The sequence below is a fragment of the Oncorhynchus tshawytscha genome, unplaced genomic scaffold, assembly GCF_018296145.1.
Source record: "Oncorhynchus tshawytscha isolate Ot180627B unplaced genomic scaffold, Otsh_v2.0 Un_scaffold_13173_pilon_pilon, whole genome shotgun sequence".
In the NCBI taxonomy this organism is placed as follows: Eukaryota; Metazoa; Chordata; class Actinopteri; order Salmoniformes; family Salmonidae; genus Oncorhynchus; species Oncorhynchus tshawytscha.
The window spans coordinates 392,501-420,472 of record NW_024609816.1 but is presented as its reverse complement, the minus strand read 5'-3'; the positions used below and the strand labels follow the sequence as shown (position 1 = coordinate 420,472).

General features: G+C 43.5%; 2 protein-coding genes across 3 annotated transcripts in view; one reads left to right on the top strand and one right to left on the bottom strand.

Annotated features, from left to right (window-relative positions):
* Positions 1 to 11: 11 nt before the first annotated feature.
* Positions 12 to 25,538, top strand: LOC112225325 (steroid 21-hydroxylase). Of its 2 annotated transcripts, XM_042318801.1 has the most exons (12): positions 23 to 251; positions 1,191 to 1,382; positions 1,533 to 1,622; positions 7,478 to 7,632; positions 8,555 to 8,650; positions 10,686 to 10,796; positions 10,960 to 11,046; positions 11,202 to 11,297; positions 12,055 to 12,168; positions 22,673 to 22,839; positions 24,401 to 24,504; positions 24,689 to 25,538. In XM_042318801.1, the coding sequence occupies exons 1-12, from the start codon at positions 119 to 121 to the stop codon at positions 24,934 to 24,936; spliced, it is 1,593 nt and encodes a 530-aa protein (XP_042174735.1). In that variant the 5' UTR covers positions 23 to 118; the 3' UTR covers positions 24,937 to 25,538. The 2 variants fall into 2 exon arrangements, with proteins under 2 accessions (XP_042174736.1, XP_042174735.1); XM_042318802.1 differs by lacking the exon at positions 1,191 to 1,382 and having other exon boundaries at positions 12 to 251.
* Positions 25,245 to 27,972, bottom strand: part of LOC112243770 (choline transporter-like protein 4) — a 22,540-nt gene continuing 19,812 nt past the window's right edge. Inside the window, exons 21-22 of the mRNA XM_042318803.1 lie at positions 27,441 to 27,525; positions 25,245 to 25,357 (exon numbers count right to left, since the gene is read on the bottom strand). Of these exons, the coding sequence (XP_042174737.1) occupies positions 25,245 to 25,357; positions 27,441 to 27,525 (198 nt within the window). The remainder of the gene's footprint in view (positions 25,358 to 27,440; positions 27,526 to 27,972) is intronic.

Here is a 27,972-nt window from a genome sequence, read left to right as displayed (position 1 = left end):
TTGAGCAGGACCATGCTAACACTGAAGAGACTCTGTCAGGAGTCCTGTATAAAAGGGAAGACCAGAGTGAAAGGTGATTTTTGGGGGGACAGGGAGAGTAAGACTTAAAGCCTGCATAATGACAGCATATGTGTCAGTGGTGTTTGTGGGTGCTGTGGTCATGCTTACACTGTTATGGATCCTGCTCATCTACCTCCCTGGAAAAGGAGACAAAGTTACACAGGGAGAACCCAATGGATGTCAGTCAGCAGGTAATCAATACTATGCTCTTTCTTCCTGTATGTACTGTACAGTCTATGTCCTACAGGTAATCAATACTATGCTCTTTCTTCCTGTATGTACTGTACAGTCTATGTCCTACAGGTAATCAATACAATGCTCTTTCTTCCTGTATGTACTGTACAGTCTATGTCCTACAGGTAATCAATACAATGCTCTTTCTTCCTGTATGTACTGTACAGTCTATGTCCTACAGGTAATCAATACAATGCTCTTTCTTCCTGTATGTACTGTACAGTCTATGTCCTACAGGTAATCAATACAATGCTCTTTCTTCCTGTATGTACTGTACAGTCTATGTCCTACAGGTAAAGGGCCAATTAGCTGTAGAAACACAGACAAAGTGTTTGGTTTAAAAGCTGAGAGATGTGGCTGGAGAAATGTCATCTCTCTCAAATTCATAGACAGAGCTATCCATGATATCAACATGATAGTTGTAACCATGTTTTGACGCTCTACAGTGTTTGTTGACATTCACTTTGTTTACAAACATCGGAGTAAAACAATCTAATATTTTGGGTTCTGATGGGGAACGACAGTGGAACTAAGCTCATTAAGGCATTTCTAAGTTGTATTCTATAATAATCAATGGGTACATATCCTTAATATCATACACATGATGGATGTAGCAACTGCTGATTGGCCCTTCAAGGGTCCAGGACAATCGATGAGTCTGTTCAACAATCTATCTTAGCTGCTTAACCTGGAACTCTGCTTATCATTAGATTATATATAGGCTATGAATAGGCCTTATGTAAACCTCAATGTAAATGGAAGTAGGACAAGTCATTTTCCTTATGGGCACGTGGCTTCGCTTGATTAGCAATGGTCAACAGTAACATTATGAAGAGAATGACAACCAACGTTCCCTTTGTGTTCCTACTGTATGTTATCCACCTCCTCCATCCCAGCTGTTGGGTCTAGACTTCTGCACTCTGTCTATCAGTTCTTTCCCCGTTCTCTCTCTCCCTCTCTCCCTGGCCCTCTCTCTCTCCCTCTGCTGGGCAACATGCTGGAGCTGGCACACGACCACCTGCCCAGTCACCTGACCTCCCTGGCACGTCGCTATGGCAACATCTACCGCCTCAAGTGTGGCAACACAAGTAATGAAGTCACTTCCAACCAAGTGACTCAAGTTAACTCTGTTTCAAGACAGTTAGAATAGTTGTTTATACATGTAATATCCTCAGTATGTGAATGTTTTCAGTATTACAGTACGTTTGTCTTGACTCTGTATGTTGTGTTTGCTGCAGCCATGGTGGTATTAAACAGTGGTGACATCATCAGAGAAGCCTTGGTGAAGAAATGGTCGGACTTTGCTGGGAGACCACATTCTTACACCGGTGAAGAACACCTTACTAGAACCACCCCAGTTTTCACAGCAACCATCACTCACTTCTGTTACTCTGAGAACATGTTACTAGAACCACCCCAGTTTTCACAGCAACCATCACTCACTTCTGTTACTCTGAGAACATGTTACTAGAACCACCCCAGTTTTCCCAGCAACCATCACTCACTTCTGTTACTCTGAGAACATGTTACTAGAACCACCCCAGTTTTCACAGCAACCATCACTCACTTCTGTTACTCTGAGAACATGTTACTAGAACCACCCCAGTTTTCACAGCAACCATCACTCACTTCTGTTACTCTGAGAACATGTTACTAGAACCACCCCAGTTTTCCCAGCAACCATCACTCACTTCTGTTACTCTGAGAACATGTTACTAGAACCACCCCAGTTTTCCCAGCAACCATCACTCACTTCTGTTACTCTGAGAACATGTTACTAGAACCACCCCAGTTTTCACAGCAACCATCACTCACTTCTGTTACTCTGAGAACACCTTACTAGAACCACCCCAGTTTTCACAGCAACCATCACTCACTTCTGTTACTCTGAGAACATGTTACTAGAACCACCCCAGTTTTCACAGCAACCATCACTCACTTCTGTTACTCTGAGAACATGTTACTAGAACCACCCCAGTTTTCCCAGCAACCATCACTCACTTCTGTTACTCTGAGAACATGTTACTAGAACCACCCCAGTTTTCACAGCAACCATCACTCACTTCTGTTACTCTGAGAACATGTTACTAGAACCACCCCAGTTTTCACAGCAACCATCACTCACTTCTGTTACTCTGAGAACATGTTACTAGAACCACCCCAGTTTTCACAGCAACCATCACTCACTTCTGTTACTCTGAGAACATGTTACTAGAACCACCCCAGTTTTCACAGCAACCATCACTCACTTCTGTTACTCTGAGAACATGTTACTAGAACCACCCCAGTTTTCACAGCAACCATCACTCACTTCTGTTACTCTGAGAACATGTTACTAGAACCACCCCAGTTTTCACAGCAACCATCACTCACTTCTGTTACTCTGAGAACATGTTACTAGAACCACCCCAGTTTTCACAGCAACCATCACTCACTTCTGTTACTCTGAGAACATGTTACTAGAACCACCCCAGTTTTCCCAGCAACCATCACTCACTTCTGTTACTCTGAGAACATGTTACTAGAACCACCCCAGTTTTCCCAGCAACCATCACTCACTTCTGTTACTCTGAGAACATGTTACTAGAACCACCCCAGTTTTCCCAGCAACCATCACTCACTTCTGTTACTCTGAGAACACCTTACTAGAACCACCCCAGTTTTCACAGCAACCATCACTCACTTCTGTTACTCTGAGAACATGTTACTAGAACCACCCCAGTTTTCACAGCAACCATCACTCACTTCTGTTACTCTGAGAACATGTTACTAGAACCACCCCAGTTTTCCCAGCAACCATCACTCACTTCTGTTACTCTGAGAACATGTTACTAGAACCACCCCAGTTTTCACAGCAACCATCACTCACTTCTGTTACTCTGAGAACATGTTACTAGAACATGTTACTAGAACCACCCCAGTTTTCACAGCAACCATCACTCACTTCTGTTACTCTGAGAACATGTTACTAGAACCACCCCAGTTTTCCCAGCAACCATCACTCACTTCTGTTACTCTGAGAACATGTTACTAGAACCACCCCAGTTTTCACAGCAACCATCACTCACTTCTGTTACTCTGAGAACATGTTACTAGAACCACCCCAGTTTTCACAGCAACCATCACTCACTTCTGTTACTCTGAGAACATGTTACTAGAACCACCCCAGTTTTCACAGCAACCATCACTCACTTCTGTTACTCTGAGAACATGTTACTAGAACCACCCCAGTTTTCACAGCAACCATCACTCACTTCTGTTACTCTGAGAACATGTTACTAGAACCACCCCAGTTTTCACAGCAACCATCACTCACTTCTGTTACTCTGAGAACATGTTACTAGAACCACCCCAGTTTTCACAGCAACCATCACTCACTTCTGTTACTCTGAGAACATGTTACTAGAACCACCCCAGTTTTCCCAGCAACCATCACTCACTTCTGTTACTCTGAGAACATGTTACTAGAACCACCCCAGTTTTCCCAGCAACCATCACTCACTTCTGTTACTCTGAGAACATGTTACTAGAACCACCCCAGTTTTCCCAGCAACCATCACTCACTTCTGTTACTCTGAGAACATGTTACTAGAACCACCCCAGTTTTCACAGCAACCATCACTCACTTCTGTTACTCTGAGAACATGTTACTAGAACCACCCCAGTTTTCCCAGCAACCATCACTCACTTCTGTTACTCTGAGAACATGTTACTAGAACCACCCCAGTTTTCCCAGCAACCATCACTCACTTCTGTTATTCTGAGAACATGTTACTAGAACCACCCCAGTTTTCACAGCAACCATCACTCACTTCTGTTACTCTGAGAACATGTTACTAGAACCACCCCAGTTTTCACAGCAACCATCACTCACTTCTGTTACTCTGAGAACATGTTACTAGAACCACCCCAGTTTTCCCAGCAACCATCACTCACTTCTGTTACTCTGAGAACATGTTACTAGAACCACCCCAGTTTTCACAGCAACCATCACTCACTTCTGTTACTCTGAGAACATGTTACTAGAACCACCCCAGTTTTCACAGCAACCATCACTCACTTCTGTTACTCTGAGAACATGTTACTAGAACCACCCCAGTTTTCACAGCAACCATCACTCACTTCTGTTACTCTGAGAACATGTTACTAGAACCACCCCAGTTTTCACAGCAACCATCACTCACTTCTGTTACTCTGAGAACATGTTACTAGAACCACCCCAGTTTTCCCAGCAACCATCACTCACTTCTGTTACTCTGAGAACCATGTTACTAGAACATGTTACTACCCCAGTTTTCCCAGCAACCATCACTCACTTCTGTTACTCTGAGAACATGTTACTAGAACCACCCCAGTTTTCCCAGCAACCATCACTCACTTCTGTTACTCTGAGAACATGTTACTAGAACCACCCCAGTTTTCACAGCAACCATCACTCACTTCTGTTACTCTGAGAACATGTTACTAGAACCACCCCAGTTTTCCCAGCAACCATCACTCACTTCTGTTACTCTGAGAACATGTTACTAGAACCACCCCAGTTTTCCCAGCAACCATCACTCACTTCTGTTATTCTGAGAACATGTTACTAGAACCACCCCAGTTTTCCCAGCAACCATCACTTTCTGTTACTCTGAGAACATGTTACTAGAACCACCCCAGTTTTCACAGCAACCATCACTCACTTCTGTTACTCTGAGAACATGTTACATGTTACTAGAACCACCCCAGTTTTCCCAGCAACCATCACTCACTTCTGTTACTCTGAGAACATGTTACTAGACCCACCCCAGTTTTCACAGCAACCATCACTCACTTCTGTTACTCTGAGAACATGTTACTAGAACCACCCCAGTTTTCCCAGCAACCATCACTCACTTCTGTTACTCTGAGAACATGTTACTAGAACCACCCCAGTTTTCACAGCAACCATCACTCACTTCTGTTACTCTGAGAACATGTTACTAGAACCACCCCAGAGCAACCATCACTCACTTCTGTTACTCTGAGAACATGTTACTAGAACCACCCCAGTTTTCCCAGCAACCATCACTCACTTCTGTTACTCTGAGAACATGTTACTAGAACCACCCCAGTTTTCCCAGCAACCATCACTCACTTCTGTTACTCTGAGAACATGTTACTAGAACCACCCCAGTTTTCACAGCAACCATCACTCACTTCTGTTACTCTGAGAACATGTTACTAGAACCACCCCAGTTTTCACAGCAACCATCACTCACTTCTGTTACTCTGAGAACATGTTACTAGAACCACCCCAGTTTTCCCAGCAACCATCACTCACTTCTGTTACTCTGAGAACATGTTACTAGAACCACCCCAGTTTTCCCAGCAACCATCACTCACTTCTGTTACTCTGAGCAACCATCACTCACTTCTGTTACTCTGAGAACATGTTACTAGAACCACCCCAGTTTTCACAGCAACCATCACTCACTTCTGTTACTCTGAGAACATGTTACTAGAACCACCCCAGTTTTCACAGCAACCATCACTCACTTCTGTTACTCTGAGAACATGTTACTAGAACCACCCCAGTTTTCACAGCAACCATCACTCACTTCTGTTACTCTGAGAACATGTTACTAGAACCACCCCAGTTTTCACAGCAACCATCACTCACTTCTGTTACTCTGAGAACATGTTACTAGAACCACCCCAGTTTTCACAGCAACCATCACTCACTTCTGTTACTCTGAGAACATGTTACTAGAACCACCCCAGTTTTCACAGCAACCATCACTCACTTCTGTTACTCTGAGAACATGTTACTAGAACCACCCCAGTTTTCACAGCAACCATCACTCACTTCTGTTACTCTGAGAACATGTTACTAGAACCACCCCAGTTTTCACAGCAACCATCACTCACTTCTGTTACTCTGAGAACATGTTACTAGAACCACCCCAGTTTTCACAGCAACCATCACTCACTTCTGTTACTCTGAGCCAACAGTGCTTTTGATTCATATGATTTACCCTTCACCTCACTCTCTTTCTCCACCCTCCATTTCACCCCACCTTCTCTCATCTCTCCCTCCCTCTCTCCTTATCTCATCTCTCCCTACCTACCTCCCTCTCTCCTTCTCTCTCTCTACCCCCCTCCATCTCTCCCTACCTACCTCCCTCTCTCCTTATCTCATCTCTTCCTACCTACCTACCTCTCTCCTTCTCTCTCTCTACCCCCTCCCTCCCTCCATCTCTCCCTACCTACCTACCTCTCTCCTTATCTCATCTCTCCCTACCTACCTCCCTACCTACCTCCCTCTCTCCTTCTCTCTCTACCTCTACCTCCCTCTCTCCTTCTCTCTCTCTACCCCCTCCCTCCCTCCCTACCTACCTCCCTCTCTCTACCCCCTCCCTCCCTCCATCTCTCCCTACCTACCTCACTCTCTCCTTCTCTCTCTCTACCCCCCCTCCCTCCCTCCATCTCTCCCTACCTACCTCCCTCTCTCCTTCTCTCTCTACCCCCTCCCTCCATCTCTCCCTACCTACCTCCCTCTCTCCTTCTCTCCCTCTACCCCCTCCCTCCCTCCCTCCATCTCTCCCTACCTACCTCCCTCTCTCCTTCTTCTCTCTCTCTCCCTCCATCTCTCCCTACCTACCCCTCTCCCTACCTACCTCCCTCTCTCCTTCTCTCTCTCTACCCCTACCTCCCTCTCTCCTTCTCTCTCTCTACCCCCTCCCTCCCTCTCTCCTTCTCTCTCTCTACCCCCTCCCTCCCTCCCATCTCTCCCTACCTACCTACCTCTCTCCTTCTCTCTCTCTACCCCCTCCCTCCCTCCATCTCTCCCTACCTACCTCTCCTCTCTCTCTACCCCCTCCCTCCCTCCATCTCTCCCTACCTACCTCCCTCTCTCCTTCTCTCTCTACCCCCTCCCTCCATCTCTCCCTACCTACCTCCCTCTCTCCTTCTCTCTCTACCCCTCTCCCTTCCTCCATCTCTCCCTACCTACCTCCCTCTCTCCTTCTCTCTCTACCCCCTCCCTCCCTCCATCTCTCCCTACCTACCTCCCTCTCTCCTTCTCTCTCTACCCCCCCTCCCTCCCTCCCTCCATCTCTCCCTCTCTCCTTATCTCATCGCTCCCTCCCTCTCTCCCTACCTACCTCCCTCTCTCCTTCTCTCTCTCTACCCCCTCCCTCCCTCCCTACCGGTCTCTCAGGAGACGTGGTGTCAGGGGGAGGCCGCTCCATCTCTCTGGGGGACTACAGTGAGGAGTGGAGGGCCCATCGCCGTCTGGCCCATAATGCACTGCAACGCTGCTCCCAGAAGTCGCTCCACTGGGTCATCCAGAAACAGGCCCTCCACCTGAGACAAGTAGAGATGAAACACATGACAGTTCTAAACCTGTTTTTGCTTTGTCATTATGGGGTAGTGTGTGTAGATTGATCAAATGTGTATTTATTTAGATTAAGGCTGTAACGTAACAACATTGGGGAAAGAGAAAGGGTCTGAATACTTTCAGAATGACCTGTACATGTACAAATTCATTGTTTTACACAATATTTGAACACATTTGATCAGTTTCTCAAAGGAAAGATTCCCTGACCAAGATGGATGAATGTTTGTCATGTTGCTAGGATCCTAATCTGGGTTAAACCAGAACTCAAATATTTTGTCATTTGTTCAGATGCTTGATTAGGTTCTGGGGTAAGCCTGTTAGAAATAAAGATTTTGGGTTTGTGAAGTATCCACCCTCACAAAAAGAATCTCTCAGCTTCAGCATTCTAGAGTTCTATACAGTATGGTTGTATGCTCCTGTATAGTTTATTGCAATGTTTACTCCACGAAGACCTTCGACCTTTCTGGGGGTCAAAACATTGTAATGAACTATAATGGAGCATACACCAATGTGCAGGTATTTCGAACCCTTGCACAGAACACAGAACACTTTCTCTACCAAGGGAGGGAACAGCAGCATGGAACAAATACACTGTGTTCTGAGAAGGAATGTAAACCAGCATGTACCAGTACACTGACTGACTCAACTGGAGATTACACAATGCAACACAACCTCAGCAACATGCCAACCACAACTTAATGATGTATCACTTGTTGTACTTCTTGTTTGTGGCCTTGTGTAATGACGATGTAGTGGTTTCAAATTGGGAAAGTTACAGCCCCAAAAAAGTTGAAGTCACAAGTCAGCGGGGTAACTCATCTTCTTAAGTTGAGGCAATCGATATTTAGTTTACAGTGAGGGAGTTTATATCTGAATATGTAACCTGTGATCCATCAGGTGCTGCTGGACTATAACGGCAGAGCTGCAGATCTCTCTGAGGATTTCACTGTAGCAGCCAGTAACATCATCACCACACTGGCCTTTGGGAAAGAGGTGAGGATCACACCTGGGTTCAAATAGTATTTGTTGTCTGCGCTTGATTGAGCTTGCCTGGCACAACGGAATCAATGGAACAGTCCCAAAAAAAGAAACCACACCCATTTGATCCGGCTGCTCCAGGCAGGCTCAATCAAGTATCTGGAAGAAACCCACACTATTTGAAGCCAGCTATCTGTTAGTTCTTTGAGTCTGTACAGTGTATACACCAGGAGTGGCACCCTATTCCCTATATAGTGCGCTACTTGGGCTTTGGTGAAAATCTAGTGCACTATATAGGGAATAGGGTGTTATTTGGGACATAACCCAGAATTAGAATGAAGAGAGACACCAGGTTTGGCCAAGGGATAACCATGACGGAAATATAGTCATGTATTTTATTAACCACTGCGTGGGTAAGCTATCTAACAGCAGAGACACGATAAGCAGTTATATAACACAGTTGGAAAATTGAACCAGGCTGGTTATCTAGTGGGGTTGGTGATCAAATCAAATCAAACTGCATTTGTCACATGTGCCAAATACAGCAGGTGGAGACTTCACAGTGACTTTACAGTGAAATGCTTACTTACAACCCCTTAACCCTTAATGCAGTATTAAGATAAATACCAAAATAAATCAATAATAAAAGTAACAAATCATTAAAGAGCAGCAGTAAAATAGCAATAGCGAGGCCATATACAGGGGGTACCGGTACAGAGTCAATGTGTGGGAGAACCAGTTAGTCGAGGTAATTGAGGTAATATGTACATAGAGGTAGAGTAGGTAGAGTTATTAAAGTGACTATGCATAGATAATAACAGAGATTAGCAGCAGTGTAAAAGAGCAATGCAAATAGTCTGGGTAGCCAATTGATTAGATGTTCAGGAGTCTTATGGCTTGGGGGTAAAAGCTGTTGAGAAGCCTCTTGGATCTAGACTAGGCGCTCCGGTACCACTTGCCATGCGGTAGCAGCGAAAACAGTCTATGACTGGGGTGGCTGGGGTCTTTGACAATTTCTAGGGCCTTCCTCTGACACCGCCTGGTATAGAGGTCCTGGATGGCAGGAAGCTTGGCCCCAGTGTTGTACTGGGCTGTACGGACTACTCTCTGTAGTACCTTGCGGTCCGAGGCCGAACAGTTGCCATACCAGGTAGTGATGCAACCCGTCAGGATGCTCTCGATGGTGCAGCTGTAGAACCTTTTGAGGATCTGAGGACCCATGCCAAATCTTTTCAGTCTCCTGAGGGGGAATAGGCTTTGTCATGCCCTCTTCACGACTGTCTTGGTGTGCTTGCACCATGTTAGATTGTTGGTGATGTGGACACCAAGGAACTTGAAGCTCTCAACCTGCTCCACTACAGCCCGGTCGATGAGAATGGGGACGTGCTCAGTCCCCCTTTTCCTGTACCTCCTCCCTATAGGCTGTCTCGTTGCTGTTGGTGATCAGGCCTATCACTGTTGTGTCATCGGCAAACTTAATGATGGTGTTGGAGTCGTGCCTGGCCGTGCAGTGATGAGTGAACAAGGAGTACAGGAGGGGACTGAGCACGCACCTCTGAGAGGGCCCCGTATTGAGGATCAGCGTGGTGGATGTGTTGTTACCTACCCTTACCACCTGGGGGGGCAGCCCTTCAGGAAGTCCAGAATCCAGTTGCAGAGGGAGGTGTTTAGTCCCAGGGCCCAACCTGAAAGGGTTTATCAATCCTTTATAAAAGAAAAACCTATTGGTGCTTTATGAATAATGTATAATCATGTTATAGAAGGTGGAAAAGGGTTATGCCACATATGGTAAAGCATCTCCTGTACTACTGTGTGTACTGTAAATAATAATAATATTAATAATAATTATGATAATACTAGGATAATAATAATAATTATGATAATGATAATAATAATAACAAATGGGATTTTTTAAATAACTTTTCAAGGAAGCAAAGACACTATACATACAGTAGTATCAAATGGTAAATGGTATAAGTGGGACTTCCTGTAATATATTGATTCATTTGTCTGTGTTTGTGACCTTTGTCTATTTGTCTGTGTCTTTTAGTATGAGAAGAGTTCTGCAGAGCTGCAGAGACTGCATGGCTGTCTTAATGAGATCGTGTCTCTATGGGGCTCTCCCTGGATCTCTGCTCTGGACTGCTTCCCACTGCTCAGGGTCGGTCAAGTTTATACACTCATACTACACTATCTGACAGGGAAACTGCATGCACAGATAGCTACTCTGATGCACAAATTAAAATGTCTAAAACGGTGCAAACAAAAGTGGGAATATGTGATTCTATTGTGTAGTTATATTGATCTGTTCCCATTTGTCCAAGAAATTGCCCAATCCTCCGTTCTCCCGTCTTCTGAAAGAGGTGGCCAGGAGAGATGACATCATCAGAACACATCTGGATGAGTACAAGGTTGGTGTGAATACTGTAGCTTCTTTTTCAAACTTATGTTCAAGTAGCCAGCAGCAAACACAAAGACAATCATGTCAAAGTTTTAAAAAGCATCTGTAATGTAATATGGGTACATTGGTAGCATATGGAAGATATGAAATGTATTGCTGCCACAGATGCAGGCACCGAGCAAAACATCAGAGGAAGACATTGCCATCACAAGCGCTCTCCTCAACGGCCTTGGGAAGCCCCAGGACACAACACAGGGAGTGGTAGGTTCTTATCATGGTTTACAACCTGAACTCAGATGTAGACGTAAGATAGTGAAGTGAATCCGGGACACTACAATTAGTATTATAGGTTACATTTTGTATAGTATGTATTAACTGAAATTCGTACAATATGTTACGAATTTGCAAAAAGTATGATATGTTGCGTATTCTAATTTGTTAGCTAGGTGGCTAAGGCTAACGTTAGAAAGGCTAGGGGTTAGGGTTAGGGGTTAAGGTTTGGAGTTAGATTAAAGGGTTAAAGTTTTGGTTAGGGGAAGCGTTAGCAAACATGCTAAGTAGTTGCAAAGCATCTAAAAAGTAGTAAGTAGTTGCACAGTTGCTAATTAGATAAAAGTTATCCGTGACGAGATTCAAACACACAACCCTTGGGTTGCTAGACATTCCGCGTTAAGTTACTTTCTTTCTTATGTAACCACACCAAACGTAACATATCATACTAATTTGGATTGTCCAGATTAACGTTTACTATGTCATGTCTCGTCTATGAGACCAGGCTGTGGTTTATCGTGGTAATCAATCAAAATCACATAGCAAATGCTTACAATATAAGCCTACTAATTGCTATAAATGTGTAATAGTAAGTGTTATATTGCGCATCCGAAATGGCACCCGATTCCCTAGTGCACTACTTTTGACCATGGCCCTGGTTAAAAGCAGTGCACTATATAGAGAATAGAGTGCCATTTGGGTCACACATATGCTCATGGTCTGCAGTAAGGACATGGTCCATTCACAGGTCCTGACAGACACTCACGTCCACATGGCCACTGTGGACCTTCTGATCGGGGGAACAGAGACAACAGCTGCCTGGCTCAGCTGGACTGTGGCCTTTCTACTGCACAGGCCTGAGGTACACTACAAAACTCTATACACTACACTACACCACAGAACACAATACACTACGCAACACTACAGAACTCAATACACTAACTGCAAAACTCAATACAATAAACGACACTACAGAACTCTATACAATACACTACAGAACTCTATACACTACACTACAGAACTCTATACAATACACTACAGAACTCTATACACTACACTACAGAACTCAATACACTACACTACAGAACTCAATACACTACACTACAGAACTCAATACACTACACTACAGAACTCAATACACTACACTACAGAACTCAATACAATACACTACAGAACTCTATACAATACACTACAGAACTCAATACACTACACTACAGAACTCTATACACTACACTACAGAACTCAATACAATACACTACAGAACTCTATACACTACACTACAGAACTCTATACACTACACTACAGAACTCTATACAATACACTACAGAACTCTATACACTACACTACAGAACTCAATACAATACACTACAGAACTCAATAAACGACACTACAGAACTCAATACACTACACTACAGAACTCAATACACTACACTACAGAACTCAATACAATACACTACAGAACTCTATACAATACACTACAGAACTCAATACAATACACTACACTACAGAACTCAATACAATACACAATACAAAACTCAATACAATAAACGACACTACAGAACTCTATACACTACACTACAGAACTCTATACACTACACTACAGAACTCTATACACTACACTACAGAACTCAATACAATACACTACACTACAGAACTCAATACAATACACACTACAATACTCAATACACTACACTACACTACACTAAATAACTCAGTACACTACACTACACTACAGAACTCTATACACTACACTACAGAACACAATACTCTACACCACAGAACTCTATACACTACACTACAGAACTCTATACACTACACTACAGAACTCTATACACTATACTACACTACAGAACTCAATACACTAACTGCAAAACTCAATACAATAAACGACACTACAGAACTCTATACACTACACTACAGAACTCAATACACTACACTACAGAACTCTATACACTATACTACACTACAGAACTCAATACACTAACTGCAAAACTCAATACAATAAACGACACTACAGAACTCTATACACTACACTACAGAACTCAATACACTAACTGCAAAACTCAATACAATAAACGACACTCAGAACTCTATACACTACACTACAGAACTCAATACAATACGCAACACTACAAAACTCAATACACTCACTACACTAAATAACTCAGTACACTACACTACACTACAGAACTCTATACACTACAAAACTCTATACACTACACCACAGAACTCTATACACTACACTACAGAACTCTATACACTACACTACACTACATAACTGTATACACTACACTACACAACTCTATACACTACACAACTCTATACACTACAGAACTCTATACACTACACTACAGAACTCTATACACTACACTACAGAACTCTATACACTACACTACACATCTCTATACACTACAGAACTCTACACACTACACTACAGAACTCTACACACTACACTACAGAACTCTATACACTACACTACAGAACTCTATACACTACACTACAGAACTCTATACAATACACTACACAACTCTATTCACTACACTACAGAACTCTATACACTACACTACAGAACTCTATACACTACACTACACTACATAACTGTATACACTACACTACACAACTCTATACACTACAGAACTCTATGCACTACACAACTCTATACACTACAGAACTCTATACACTACACTACAGAACACAATACTCTACACCACAGAACTCTATAAACTACACTACAGAACTCTATACACTACACTACACTACACTACATAACTGTATACACTACACAACTCTATACACTACAGAACTCTATACACTACACTACAGAACTGTACACACTACACTACATAACTCAATACACTACACTACAGAACTCTATACAATACACTACACTACACTACAGAACTCTATAAACTACACTACAGAACTCTATACACTACACTACAGAACTCTATACACTACACTACAGAATTAGATACACTATACTACACCACAGAACTCTATACACTACACTATACTACACTACAGAATTAGATGCACTATACTACACTACACTACAGAATTAGATAAACTATACTACACCACAGCATTAGATACACTATACTACACTACACTACATAATTAGATACACTATACTACACTACAGAATTAGATACACTATACTACACTACAGAACTCTATACACTACACTACACTATACTACACTACACTACAGAACTCTATAAACTACACTACAGAATTAGATACACTATACTACACTACACTACAGAACTCTATACACTACACTAAAGAATTAGATACACTATACTACAGAACTCTATACACTACACTACAGAATTAGATACACTATACTACACTACAGAATTAGATGCACTATACTACACTACAGAATTAGATACACTATACTACACTACAGAACTCTATACACTACACTACACTACAGAATTAGATACACTATACTACACTACAGCATTAGATACACTATACTACACTACACTACATAATTAGATACACTATACTACTCTACAGAATTAGATACACTATACTACACTACAGAATTAGATGCACTATACTACACTACAGAATTAGATACACTATACTACACTACACTACAGAACTCTATACACTACACTACAGAATTAGATACACTATACTACACTACACTACACTACAGAACTCTATACAATATACTACACTACAGAACTCTATACACTATACTACACTACAGAACTCTATACACTACACTACAGAATTAGATACACTATACTACACTACAGAATTAGATACACTATACTCAAATCAAATCAAATCAAATTTTATTTGTCACATACACATGGTTAGCAGATGTTAATGCGAGTGTAGCGAAATGCTTGTGCTTCTAGTTCCGACAATGCAGTAATAACCAACAAGTAATCTAACTAACAATTCCAAAACTACTGTCTTATACACAGTGTAAGGGGATAAAGAATATGTACATAAGGATATATGAATGAGTGATGGTACAGAGCAGCATAGGCAAGATACAGTAGATGGTATCGAGTACAGTATATACATATGAGATGAGTATGTAAACAAAGTGGCATAGTTAAAGTGGCTAGTGATACATGTATTACATAAGGATGCAGTCGATGATATAGAGTACAGTATATACGTATGCATATGAGATGAATAATGTAGGGTAAGTAACATTATATAAGGTAGCATTGTTTAAAGTGGCTAGTGATATATTTACATCATTTCCCATCAATTCCCATTATTAAAGTGGCTGGAGTTGAGTCAGTGTCAGTGTCAGTGTGTTGGCAGCAGCCACTCAATGTTAGTGGTGGCTGTTTAACAGTCTGATGGCCTTGAGATAGAAGCTGTTTTTCAGTCTCTCGGTCCCAGCTTTGATGCACCTGTACTGACCTCGCCTTCTGGATGATAGCGGGGTGAACAGGCAGTGGCTCGGGTGGTTGATGTCCTTGATGATCTTTATGGCCTTCCTGTAACATCGGGTGGTGTAGGTGTCCTGGAGGGCAGGTAGTTTGCCCCCAGTGATGCGTTGTGCAGACCTCACTACCCTCTGGAGAGCCTTACGGTTGAGGGCGGAGCAGTTGCCGTACCAGGCGGTGATACAGCCCGCCAGGATGCTCTCGATTGTGCATCTGTAGATACATTAGATACACTATACTACACTACACTACAGAACTCTATACACTACACTACAGAATTAGATACACTATACTACACTACACTACAGAACTCTATACACTATACTACACTACAGAACTCTATACACTACACTACACTACAGAATTAGATACACTATACTACCACCAGGGATACGCGCAATGTCGTCTGGAGTACGTCAAATAAAAATGTGATTCACACTTTATAAAAATGTTTTCTGCTTCACATTTTCAAACAGTTCAACGGGGATGTACATTTGGATGAGGTTTTTTCCTCGCCTGATTAACCTTGTTTCACTGCCAAAAATCAAATTAAACCATTGAGTGGTTAACAACACAATGTCAAATACAGGTAGCCTAGTTAAATAATTAACATCCAATCACATGAACCGTTACTCTCTCGCGGAGATTCCACTAACGGTCCGTATGTAGCCAAACGTAGCTGCTGCTCATGTTGGTATCTGTACTGATGGTGCAAAAGCCATGACAGGGAGACATAGTGGAGTGGTAACGCGCGTGCAAGCAGTTGCTCCCGACGCCACTTGGGTACACTGCAGCATCCACCGAGAGGCTCTTGGGTACACTGCAGCATGCACTGAGAGGCTCTTGGGTACACTGCAGCATCCACCGAGAGGCTCTTGGGTACACTGCAGCATCCACCGAGAGGCTCTTGGGTACACTGCAGCGTCCACCGAGAGGCTCTTGGGTACACTGCAGCATCCACCGAGAGGCTCTTGGGTACACTGCAGCATCCACCGAGAGGCTCTTGGGTACACTGCAGCATCCACCGAGAGGCTCTTGGGTACACTGCAGCATCCACCGAGAGGCTCTTGGGTACACTGCAGCATCCACCGAGAGGCTCTTGGGTACACTGCAGCATCCACCGAGAGGCTCTTGGGAACACTGCAGCATCCACCGAGAGGCTCTTGGGTACACTGCAGCATCCACTGAGAGGCTCTTGGGTACACTGCAGCATCCACTGAGAGGCTCTTGGGTACACTGCAGCATCCACCGAGAGGCTCTTGGGTACACTGCAGCATGCACCGAGAGGCTCTTGGGTACACTGCAGCATCCACTGAGAGGCTCTTGGGTACACTGCAGCATCCACCGAGGCTCTTGGGTACACTGCAGCATGCACCGAGAGGCTCTTGGGTACACTGCAGCATCCACCGAGAGGCTCTTGGGTACACTGCAGCATCCACCGAGAGGCTCTTGGGTACACTGCAGCATCCACCGAGAGGCTCTTGGGTACACTGCAGCATCCACTGAGAGGCTCTTGCTGCCATAGGAATGCCTGACAGCTTGAAAGACGTTTTGGACACTACAGTGAAAATGGTTAACTTTGTTAAAGCAAGGTCCCTGAACTCTCATGTATTTTCTGCACTGTGCAAAGATATGGGCATCGACCATGTAACGCTTTTACAACATACAGAAGAAGTGCGCTGGTTATGAAGGGGCAATGTATTGGCATGTTTTTTGGAATTGAGAGACGAGCTTAAAGTTTTCTTTACTGACCATAATTTTCACTTGTCTGACGAGTTTCTCACACGACTGGCCTATCTGGGTGATGTTTTTCACTTGTCTGACCACTTGCATGATGATGAGTTTCTCACACGACTGGCCTATCTGGGTGATGTTTTTCACCTGTCTGACCACTTGCATGATGACGAGTTTCTCACACGACTGGCCTATCTGGGTGATGTTTTTCACCTGTCTGACCACTTGCATGATGATGAGTTTCTCACACGACTGGCCTATCTGGGTGATGTTTTTCACCTGTCTGACCACTTGCATGATGATGAGTTCCTCACACGACTGGCCTATCTGGGTGATGTTTTTCACTTGTCTGACCTCTTGCATGATGATGAGTTTCTCACACGACTGGCCTATCTGGGTGGTGTTTTTCACTTGTCTGACCACTTGCATGATGATGAGTTTCTCACACGACTGGCCTATCTGGGTGATGTTTTTCACCTGTCTGACCACTTGCATGATGATGAGTTCCTCACACGACTGGCCTATCTGGGTGATGTTTTTCACCTGTCTGACCACTTGCATGATGATGAGTTTCTCACACGACTGGCCTATCTGGGTGTTGTTTTTCACCTGTCTGACCACTTGCATGATGATGAGTTTCTCACACGACTGGCCTATCTGGGTGATGTTTTTCACCTGTCTGACCACTTGCATGATGATGAGTTTCTCACACGACTGGCCTATCTGGGTGATGTTTTTCACTTGTCTGACCACTTGCATGATGATGAGTTTCTCACACGACTGGCCTATCTGGGTGATGTTTTTCACCTGTCTGACCACTTGCATGATGATGAGTTTCTCACACGACTGGCCTATCTGGGTGATGTTTTTCACTTGTCTGACCTCTTGCATGATGATGAGTTTCTCACACGACTGGCCTATCTGGGTGATGTTTTTCACTTGTCTGACCACTTGCATGATGATGAGTTCCTCACACGACTGGCCTATCTGGGTGATGTTTTTCACTTGTCTGACCACTTGCATGATGATGAGTTCCTCACACGACTGGCCTATCTGGGTGATGTTTTTCACTTGTCTGACCACTTGCATGATGACGAGTTCCTCACACGACTGGTCTATCTGGGTGTTGTTTTTTCTTGCCTGACTGATCTGAATCTAGGATTACAGGGACTCTCCACAACTATATTCAATGTGTGGGACAAAATCGAGGCTATGATTAAAGAAGTGTGAGCTCTTCTCTGTCTGCATTAATAAGGACAACACACAGGTCTTTCCATCATTGTATGATTTTTTGTGTGAAAATGAACTCAAGCTTACGGACAATGTCAAATGGGATATAGCAAAGCACCTGAGTGAGTTGGGTGTGCAATTTACGCAGGTACTTTCCGAAGTGGATGACACAAACAACTGGATTGGTTATCCCTTTCATGCCCTGCCTCCAGTCCACTTACCATATCTAAACAAGAGAGACTCATCGAAATTACAACAAGCGGTTCTATGAAAATTGAATTGAATCAGAATCAGAAACCACTGCCAGATTTCTGGATTGGGCTGCGCTCAGAGTATCCTGCCTTGGCAAATCGAGCTGTTAAGACACTGTTGCCCTTTGCAACCACGTGAGAGTGGATTCTCGGCCCTCATGAAAACTAAATACAGGCACAGACTGTGTGGAAAATGATTTAAGAATGAGACTCTCTCCAATACGTCCCAACATTGCAGAGTTATGTGCATCCTTTCAAGCACACCTTTCTCATTAACCTGTGGTGAGTTAAGGTTTTAAATAAGGTTTTATATGTAAGATGGTTAAATAATGAGCAAAATTATTGATTACTATTATATTATTATTTGTGCCCTGGTCCTATAAGAGCTCTTTGTCACTTCCCACGAGCCGGGTTGTGACGACAACTCACACTCATTCTTATGTTTAATAAATGTATTATACAGTGTGTGTGTGGCAGGGTTACAATGATGGCAAAAAACATGAATATGATAGTGCTTCGACCCTGGTGCTAGAGGGGGTATGCAGCTGGAGGTTGAATGTTTGAAGGGGTAGGGGACTAATAAAAGTGTGGGAACCATTGCACTACACTACAGAACTCTATTCACTACACTACACTACACTACAGAACTAGATACACTACACATCACTACACTACAGAACTCTATTCACTACACATCACTACACATCACTACACTACAGAACTCTATACACTACACTGCACTACACTACAGAACTCTATTCACTACACTACACTACACTACAGAACTAGATACACTACACATCACTACACTACAGAACTCTATTCACTACACTGCACTACACTACAGAACTAGATACACTACACATCACTACAGATCACTACACTACAGAACTCTATACACTACACTGCACTACACTACAGAACTCTATACACTACACTGCACTACACTACAGAACTCTATACACTACACTGCACTACACTACAGAACTCTATACACTACACATCACTACACTACAGAACTCTATTCACTACACTGCACTACACTACAGAACTAGATACACTACACATCACTACAGATCACTACACTACAGAACTCTATACACTACACTGCACTACACTACAGAACTCTATACACTACACTGCACTACACTACAGAACTAGATACACTACACTACATATTATATACACTACACATCACTACACTACATAACTCTATACACTAAACTACACTACACTACACTGCTCTATACCACACTATAATACAATGCATTACACTACCCTACACTATACTACACTACTCTACACATTATACTACAATACAATACACTACACTACAGAAGTATATACACTACACTACACTGCTCTATACCACACTATAATACAATGCATTACACAACACTACTCTACACACTATACTACAATAACCTACACTACACTACAATACAATACAATACACTGTATTCACCAGTGTCCTCAGACCTTTGATATATGCTTTACATAGTATTCTATAGAGATGGAACTAGACTGAAACCCACAGATGTGTTGTTGGCTTGCATTCCATTATAGACTGTAAGTCAAAACTTAAGTTTGAGATCACTTCACATGGTGAGATGCTTCTCTCTTTCTCTCTCACTCAATCTCTCTCACTCTCTCTCCCTTTATCTCTCCCTCTGTCTCTCTTACTCTCTCTCTCCCTCCATCTCTCTCTCTCCCTTTATCTCTCCCTCTGTCTCTCTTACTCTCTCTCTCTCCCTCCATCTCTCTCTCTCTCTTTCTCTCTCCCTCTGTCTCTCTTACTCTCTCTCTCTCCCTCCATCTCTCTCTCTCTCTTTCTCTCTCCCTCTGTCTCTCTTACTCTCTCTCTCTCCCTCCATCTCTCTCTCTCTCTCTCTCTCTCCCTCTGTCTCTCTTACTCTCTCTCTCCCTCCATCTCTCTCTCTCCTTTATCTCTCCCTCTGTCTCTCTTACTCTCTCTCTCTCCCTCCATCTCTCTCTCTCTCTTTCTCTCTCCCTCTGTCTCTCTTACTCTCTCTCTCCCTCCATCTCTCTCTTTCTCTCTCCCTCTGTCTCTCTTACTCTCTCTCTCTCCCTCCACTCTCTCTCTCTCTTTCTCTCTCCCTCTGTCTCTCTTACTCTCTCTCTCTCCCTCCATCTCTCTCTCTCTCTTTCTCTCTCCCTCTGTCTCTCTTACTCTCTCTCTCTCCCTCCATCTCTCTCTCTCTCTTTCTCTCTCCCTCTGTCTCTCTTACTCTCTCTCTCTCCTCCATCCATCTCTCTCTCTCTCTCTCCCTCTCTCCCTCCATCTCTCTCTCTCTCTCTCCCTCTGTCTCTCTTACTCTCTCTCTCTCCCTCCATCTCTCTCTCTCCTTTATCTCTCCCTCTGTCTCTCTTACTCTCTCTCTCTCCCTCCATCTCTCTCTCTCTCTTTCTCTCTCCCTCTGTCTCTCTTACTCTCTCTCTCTCCCTCCATCTCTCTCTCTCTCTTTATCTCTCCCTCTGTCTCTCTTACTCTCTCTCTCTCCCTCCATCTCTCTCTCTCTCTTTCTCTCTCCCTCTGTCTCTCTTACTCTCTCTCTCTCCCTCCATCTCTCTCTCTCTCTTTCTCTCTCCCTCTGTCTCTCTTACTCTCTCTCTCTCCCTCCATCTCTCTCTCTCTTTTCTCTCTCCTCTGTCTCTCTTACTCTCTCTCTCTCCCTCCATCTCTCTCTCTCCTTTATCTCTCCCTCTGTCTCTCTTACTCTCTCTCTCCCTCCATCTCTCTCTCTCTCTTTCTCTCTCCCTCTGTCTCTCTTACTCTCTCTTTCTCTCTCTCCCTCCATCTCTCTCTCTCTCTTTCTCTCTCCCTCTGTCTCTCTTACTCTCTCTTTCTCCCTCCATCTCTCTCTCTCTCTCCCTCCATCTCTCTCTCCCTTTATCTCTCCCTCTGTCTCTCTTACTCTCTCTCTCTCCCTCCATCTCTCTCTCCCTCCATCTCTCTCTCCCTCCATCTCTCTCTCCCTTTATCTCTCCCTCTGTCTCTCTTACTCTCTCTCTCTCTCTCCATCTCTCTCTCTCTCTCTTTATCTCTCCCTCTGTCTCTCTTACTCTCTCTCTCTCCCTCCATCTCTCTCTCTCTCTTTATCTCTCCCTCTGTCTCTCTTACTCTCTCTCTCTCCCTCCATCTCCATCTCTCTCTCTCTCTTTTCTCTCTCCCTCTGTCTCTCTTACTCTCCCTCCATCTCTCTCTCTCTCTTTATCTCTCCCTCTGTCTCTCTTACTCTCTCTCTCTCCCTCCATCTCTCTCTCCCTTTATCTCTCCCTCTGTCTCTCTTACTCTCTCTCTCTCTCCATCTCTCTCTCTCTCTTTCTCTCTCCCTCTGTCTCTCTTACTCTCTCTCTCCCTCCATCTCTCTCTCTCTTTATCTCTCCCTCTGTCTCTCTTACTCTCTCTCTCCCTCCATCTCTCTCTCTCTCTCTCTCTCTCCCTCCATCTCTCTCTCTCTTTATCTCTCCCTCTGTCTCTCTTACTCTCTCTCTCCCTCCATCTCTCTCTCCCTTTATCTCTCCCTCTGTCTCTCTTACTCTCTCTCTCTCCCTCCATCTCTCTCTCTCCCTTTATCTCTCCCTCTGTCTCTCTTACTCTCTCTCTCTCCCTCCATCTCTCTCTCTCTCTTTCTCTCTCCCTCTGTCTCTCTTACTCTCTCTCTCCCTCCATCTCTGTCTCTCTCTCTTTCCTCCTCCCTAGGTGCAGTACAGAGTGTATGATGAGTTGTGTTCGGTGCTGGACGGGCGCTACCCTCAGTACAGTGACAGACACAGGCTGCCAGTGCTGTGTGCTGTGATCAGTGAGGTGCTCAGACTCAGACCTGTGGCTCCGCTAGCTGTGCCTCACAGAGCCATCAGAGACAGCAGGTGAATAGAAGCTATACCATGGGAGGCTTGTGGGAAGAGCTATAGTAGGACAGGCTAAAATGGAATAAATGGAACAGAGTCAAACATTTCCATTTATTTGATGTATTCCATCAAATCCATTCCAGCCATTACAATGAGCCTGTCCTCCTATAACCCCTCCCACCAGTCTCCTCTGAGATATACTTACTGTAGTACAGTATAGCATTACTGTATAACATAACTGTATATCTCTACTCTATATCATTACTGTATATCTTTACTGTAATATCATTACTGTATATCATTACTGTATAAGATTACTCTACAGAGCATCTCAATAAATGCACTGTGGGAAAGTACTGTACAGCTATGTGTAACTTTCACCATCCTAAGGGAGCTTATGTTTTGATGCTGTTACTCTGCTTTGTACAGTACATTTGCCTTGCCAACTTCCCTTCTGTGCCGTTTTTCTACCTAAATGTAATACCTCATCATACAGTACTAATGCATGTTTATACACTGAGTATACAAAACATGAAGAACACCTGCTCTTTCCAAATCACAGACTGACCAGGCGAATCCAGGCAGACCAGGCGAATCAGTGTAGATGAAGGGGAGGAGACAGGTTAAAGAAGGATTTTTAAGCCTTGAGACAATTGGGACATGGATTGTGTATGTGTGCCATTCAGAAGGTGAATGGGCAAGACAAAATATTCCATTGCCTTTAAATGGAGTATGGTAGTAGGTGCCAGGCGCATCAGTTTGTGTCAAGAACTGCAACGCGGCCTCCCGGGTGGCGCAGTGGTTAAGGGCGCTGTACTGCAGCGCCAGCTGTGCCATCAGAGTCCATGGGTTCGCGTCCAGGCTCTGTCGTAACTGGCCGCGACCGGGAGGTCCGTGGGGCGACGCACAATTGGCCTAGGCGTCGTCCGGGTTAGGGAGGGCTTGGTTGGTAGGGATGTCCTTGTCTCATCGCGCACCAGCTACTCCTGTGGCGGGCCGGGCGCAGTGCGCGCTAACCAAGGTTGCCAGGTGCACGGTGTTTCCTCCGAAACATTGGTGCGGCTGGCATCCAGGTTGGATGTGTTAAGAAGCAGTGTTAAGAAGCAGTACGGCTGGTTGGGTTGTGTATCGGAGGAAGCATGACCTTCAACCTTCGTCTCTCCCGAGCCCGTACGGGAGTTGTAGCGATGAGACAAGATAGTAGCTACTACAACAATTGGATACCACGAAATTGGGGAGAAAAATGGGTAAAAAAGAAAAAGAAGGGGAAAAAAAGAAAAAAAGAACTGCAACGATGCTGGGTTTTTCACTGTCAACAATTTCCTGTGTGTATCAAGTTTCCTCCACCTCTCAAAGGACATCCAGCCAACTTGACACAACTGTGGGAAACATGGAGTAAACATGGGCCAGCATCCCTGTGGAACGCTTTCGACACCTTGTAGTCCATGTCCCAATGAATTGAGGCTGTTCTGAGGGAGGGGGGTACAACTCAATATTAGGAAGGTGTTTCTCATGTTTGATATACTCAATGTATTTGCAATGTACAGTATAATTCTGTGTCTATTCCATATGTGTTCAGTATTGCAGGCTACTTCATCCCTAAGAACACTGTCATCATCCCCAATTTGTTTGGGGCGCATCATGACCCTGCAGTGTGGACGGATCCCTATTCCTTCAAACCAGGTGCTGGGCTATTGAGTGTACTGGCAATGTCCCAAATGGCGTCCTATTCCCTATAAGGCTCAGGTTAAAAGTAGTGCACTATATAGGGAATAGGGTACCATTTGGGATGCAACCTAGCATTGCTTTCACTTGGCTCAGCAACATAATTCCAGCAGCAGCTAACAGTAGACCCTCTCTCTTTCAGAGCGGTTCCTGGAGGGTGGGGGGGCCTCAACGCGTGCTCTCCTGCCTTTCGGAGGGGGCGCTCGGCTGTGTTTGGGGGAGGCCGTGGCCAAAATGGAATTGTTTCTGTTCACCGCCTACTTGTTGCGAGATTTCCAGTTCGTACCTGCTGAAAGCCAGACCTCCCTACCAGACCTGATAGGAGTAGCCAGTGTGGTACTCAAAGCCAAGGCCTACTCAGTCATAGCACTGCCCAGACCTGGGCCTTGACCTCTCACAGAGTTTGTTCATGTACAGTGATCACATTACATTTCTATCAATCATTCGGCTCTAGAGAAAGTATTCTTATAAGAGAAGGCATATATTGTGTAGTATTGTGCAGTAATGGTGAAGTAATTGGAATGTATAGAATAATATTTTCTATTTCGTATAAATACTTCCTCTTTTAACAACGAAGGATGCATTTCTGACTCCCTAAATATATACACCATAGGTAGCCAGAATAAGAATGCTGATAGGTTTATTGGAAGAGGGTTGGGCTAAAGGTTAGGGGTTAACTCAGGGGTTAAAGGTTACTACTACTCTGGCAGGGCTGTAACAAACGGTTTGGGTTTGCGGAGGATCCTCATCAGGTTCCTGGACATGTAATAAGGCTTCTGCATTGTTCCATCATTCCTCTCTAGATCTTCCACTGTATGAGGGAGAAACACTGGAGTCACTCTACTACTCTACTACTCTACTATACCTTACCATACCTTAATATATTATACCTTACTATACTGTACCTTACAATACTGTACCTTACCATACTGTGCTTTACTTTTGTCATGTCTTTACTATCATTAAATTGAAGACTTAGTTTTTATCAAAGATTCTCTGTAATTAGTATTACGCGATTAAACTGATTATGTAACTGTAATTAACTAGGAAGTCGGGGCACCAAGGAAAATAATCAGATTACAAAGTTATCATTTCCTAAAATAACTTTTCAGATATTTTATATCTGATCAAATAGTCTTCTGATTAATGAATTATTTATTTTAAGATGTCACTACAGAGTTGATAATTCTAACAATTGAAATGCTAATCCTTTACACATGAACGCTCACTCATTCGGGAACAATTGCAATCAATATCTATATTTACGCTCAGTGTGTCATCTTGACCACTGTTGAAAAGTTTGTTTCTTTTGTAGAATTGTCCATCTCTCTCTCTCTCTGTCGTGGATATAGTGAATAGTTCAGAGTGACATTCATTCATGTTGTAGAATGGATGTTTCGGCGGTTGTCGTTCTTCGCGTTCAATGATACCGAATTCCTAGCTGCAGACTAGTAATTAATATCAAAGACTTGTTCTTATTCTGTCGGTATCGATAGTCTAAGAGTTTAACCACGTGGTATGGTTAAAAGATTCAGCAATGGTCTGCAACCTTTGTACTCCTGTGATTGAGAGAAACATGGTCTGCCTGAGAATTTCTCAAAATTGGGTTTTATAGGGAATTGCAGAAAAGGGGCTGTCCCAGGATGCCTGACCCTAACTGGGCTCAGGGGCGGTCCTCTGATTTAGTTAAACTCAAAAGGGAATTGGAGTTTCCTTCATTAAACAGTCCAAAATCACATTACACAATTTTACAAACAGTATCATACTCACTCACTCATTCATCTTATACAACAATTAGATGTAAATCTCATATCTGAGGCTATTATATAAACCGTGTCATGGTAATGTGGCCACACCACCTCCCATGAGCTTCCCCAAATTGTAACAAATGGACCAGTTCATAGCTGGATTCTTCACCGATCTTTTATACTTTCTCCGGAACATGAAATTTGTTCAGACCTCAAGTTCTGTGAGGTGGAAGAAATTCCTTTGTTCTCTATGAAAATTATCTTACACTGTGTGGCCATGAGGAGATCCTCAGGAATTTATGACCTCTCTCTGACCACAGCAGCCTAGTTGAAGGAGGAAAGGGAGAGGGGGATGGGGCTTGCTGTATCCAAAGAGGGCAACGTCATGACACTATATTACACCTTACTATACTGTACCTTACTATACTGTACAATACTATACTGTATCTTACTATATTATACCTTACTATATTGTACCGTACTATATTATACCTTACTATATTGTATCTTAATATATTACACCTTACTATATTACACCTTACTATATTATACCTTACTCTACCTTGCTATACCTTGCTATATTATACCTTACTATATTATACCTTACTCTACCTTGCTATATTATACCTTACTATACCTTACTATATTATACCTTACTATATTATACCTTACTCTACCTTGCTATATTATACCTTACTATACCTTACTATATTATACCTTACTATATTATACCTTACTATACCTTACTATATTATACCTTACTATACCTTACTATATTATACCTTACTATACCTTACTATATTATACCTTACTATACCTTACTATACCTTACTCTACCTTGCTATATTATACCTTACTATACCTTACTCTACCTTGCTATATTATACCTTACTATACCTTACTATATTATACCTTACTATATTATACCTTACTATACCTTACTATACCTTACTATACCTTACTATATTATACCTTACTATACCTTACTATATTATACCTTACTCTTCCTTACACTACTGTACCACAAGACCACCTTACCCTGTTAGAGTTATAGTGGTGTAGGTTTTGGAGGGTTAGGCGGTGTTGTGGTGTTGGAGGGTTAGGTGGTGTTGTGCTGTTGGAGAGTTAGATGGTGTTGGTACTCACAGAAGCAGAGAAACAGGGTGTCAACACACATGCTGTAGACACTGAAGAAGCCCTGAGCGATGAGGTAGGCTCCGGCCATCACTGTCTGCAGAGGAACATTACGACAACATAGCTGCATGAGTTCTAACAGCACCAATCAATACACTGCTGACAATACATACAGTAAATGTAACTTTAAAAATACACGGCAGTTAGCAACACAGGCTACTGCGTTAATAGTCTCATATCCGCCTCCCGAGTGGCGCAGTGGTCTTGGCACTGCATCACAGTGCTAGCTGTGCTGCTAGCTGTGCCACTACAGATTCTGGGTTTGAGTCCAGGCTCTGTTGCCGCTGGCCGCGACTGGGAGACCCATGTGGCGGTGCACAATTGGCCCAGTGTCGTACGGACTAGGGGAGGGTTTGGCTGGGATGTCCTTGTTCCAGCGTGCACTAGTGACTCGTGTGGCGTGTTGGGTGCAATGCACGCTGACACGGTTGCCAGGTGTACTGTTTCCTCCGACACATTGGTGCGGCTGGCTTCTGGGTTGGAT

Excerpts from the sequence above, each read along its gene's own strand:
- LOC112225325 (XM_042318801.1), top strand. The coding sequence starts at position 119 with ATGACAGCATATGTGTCAGTGGTGTTTGTGGGTGCTGTGGTCATGCTT. Across the intron at positions 1,623-7,477 it reads GAGACCACATTCTTACACCG|GAGACGTGGTGTCAGGGGGA; the intron begins GTGAAGAACACC and ends CCGGTCTCTCAG. Across the intron at positions 24,505-24,688 it reads TCCCTATTCCTTCAAACCAG|AGCGGTTCCTGGAGGGTGGG; the intron begins GTGCTGGGCTAT and ends TCTCTCTTTCAG.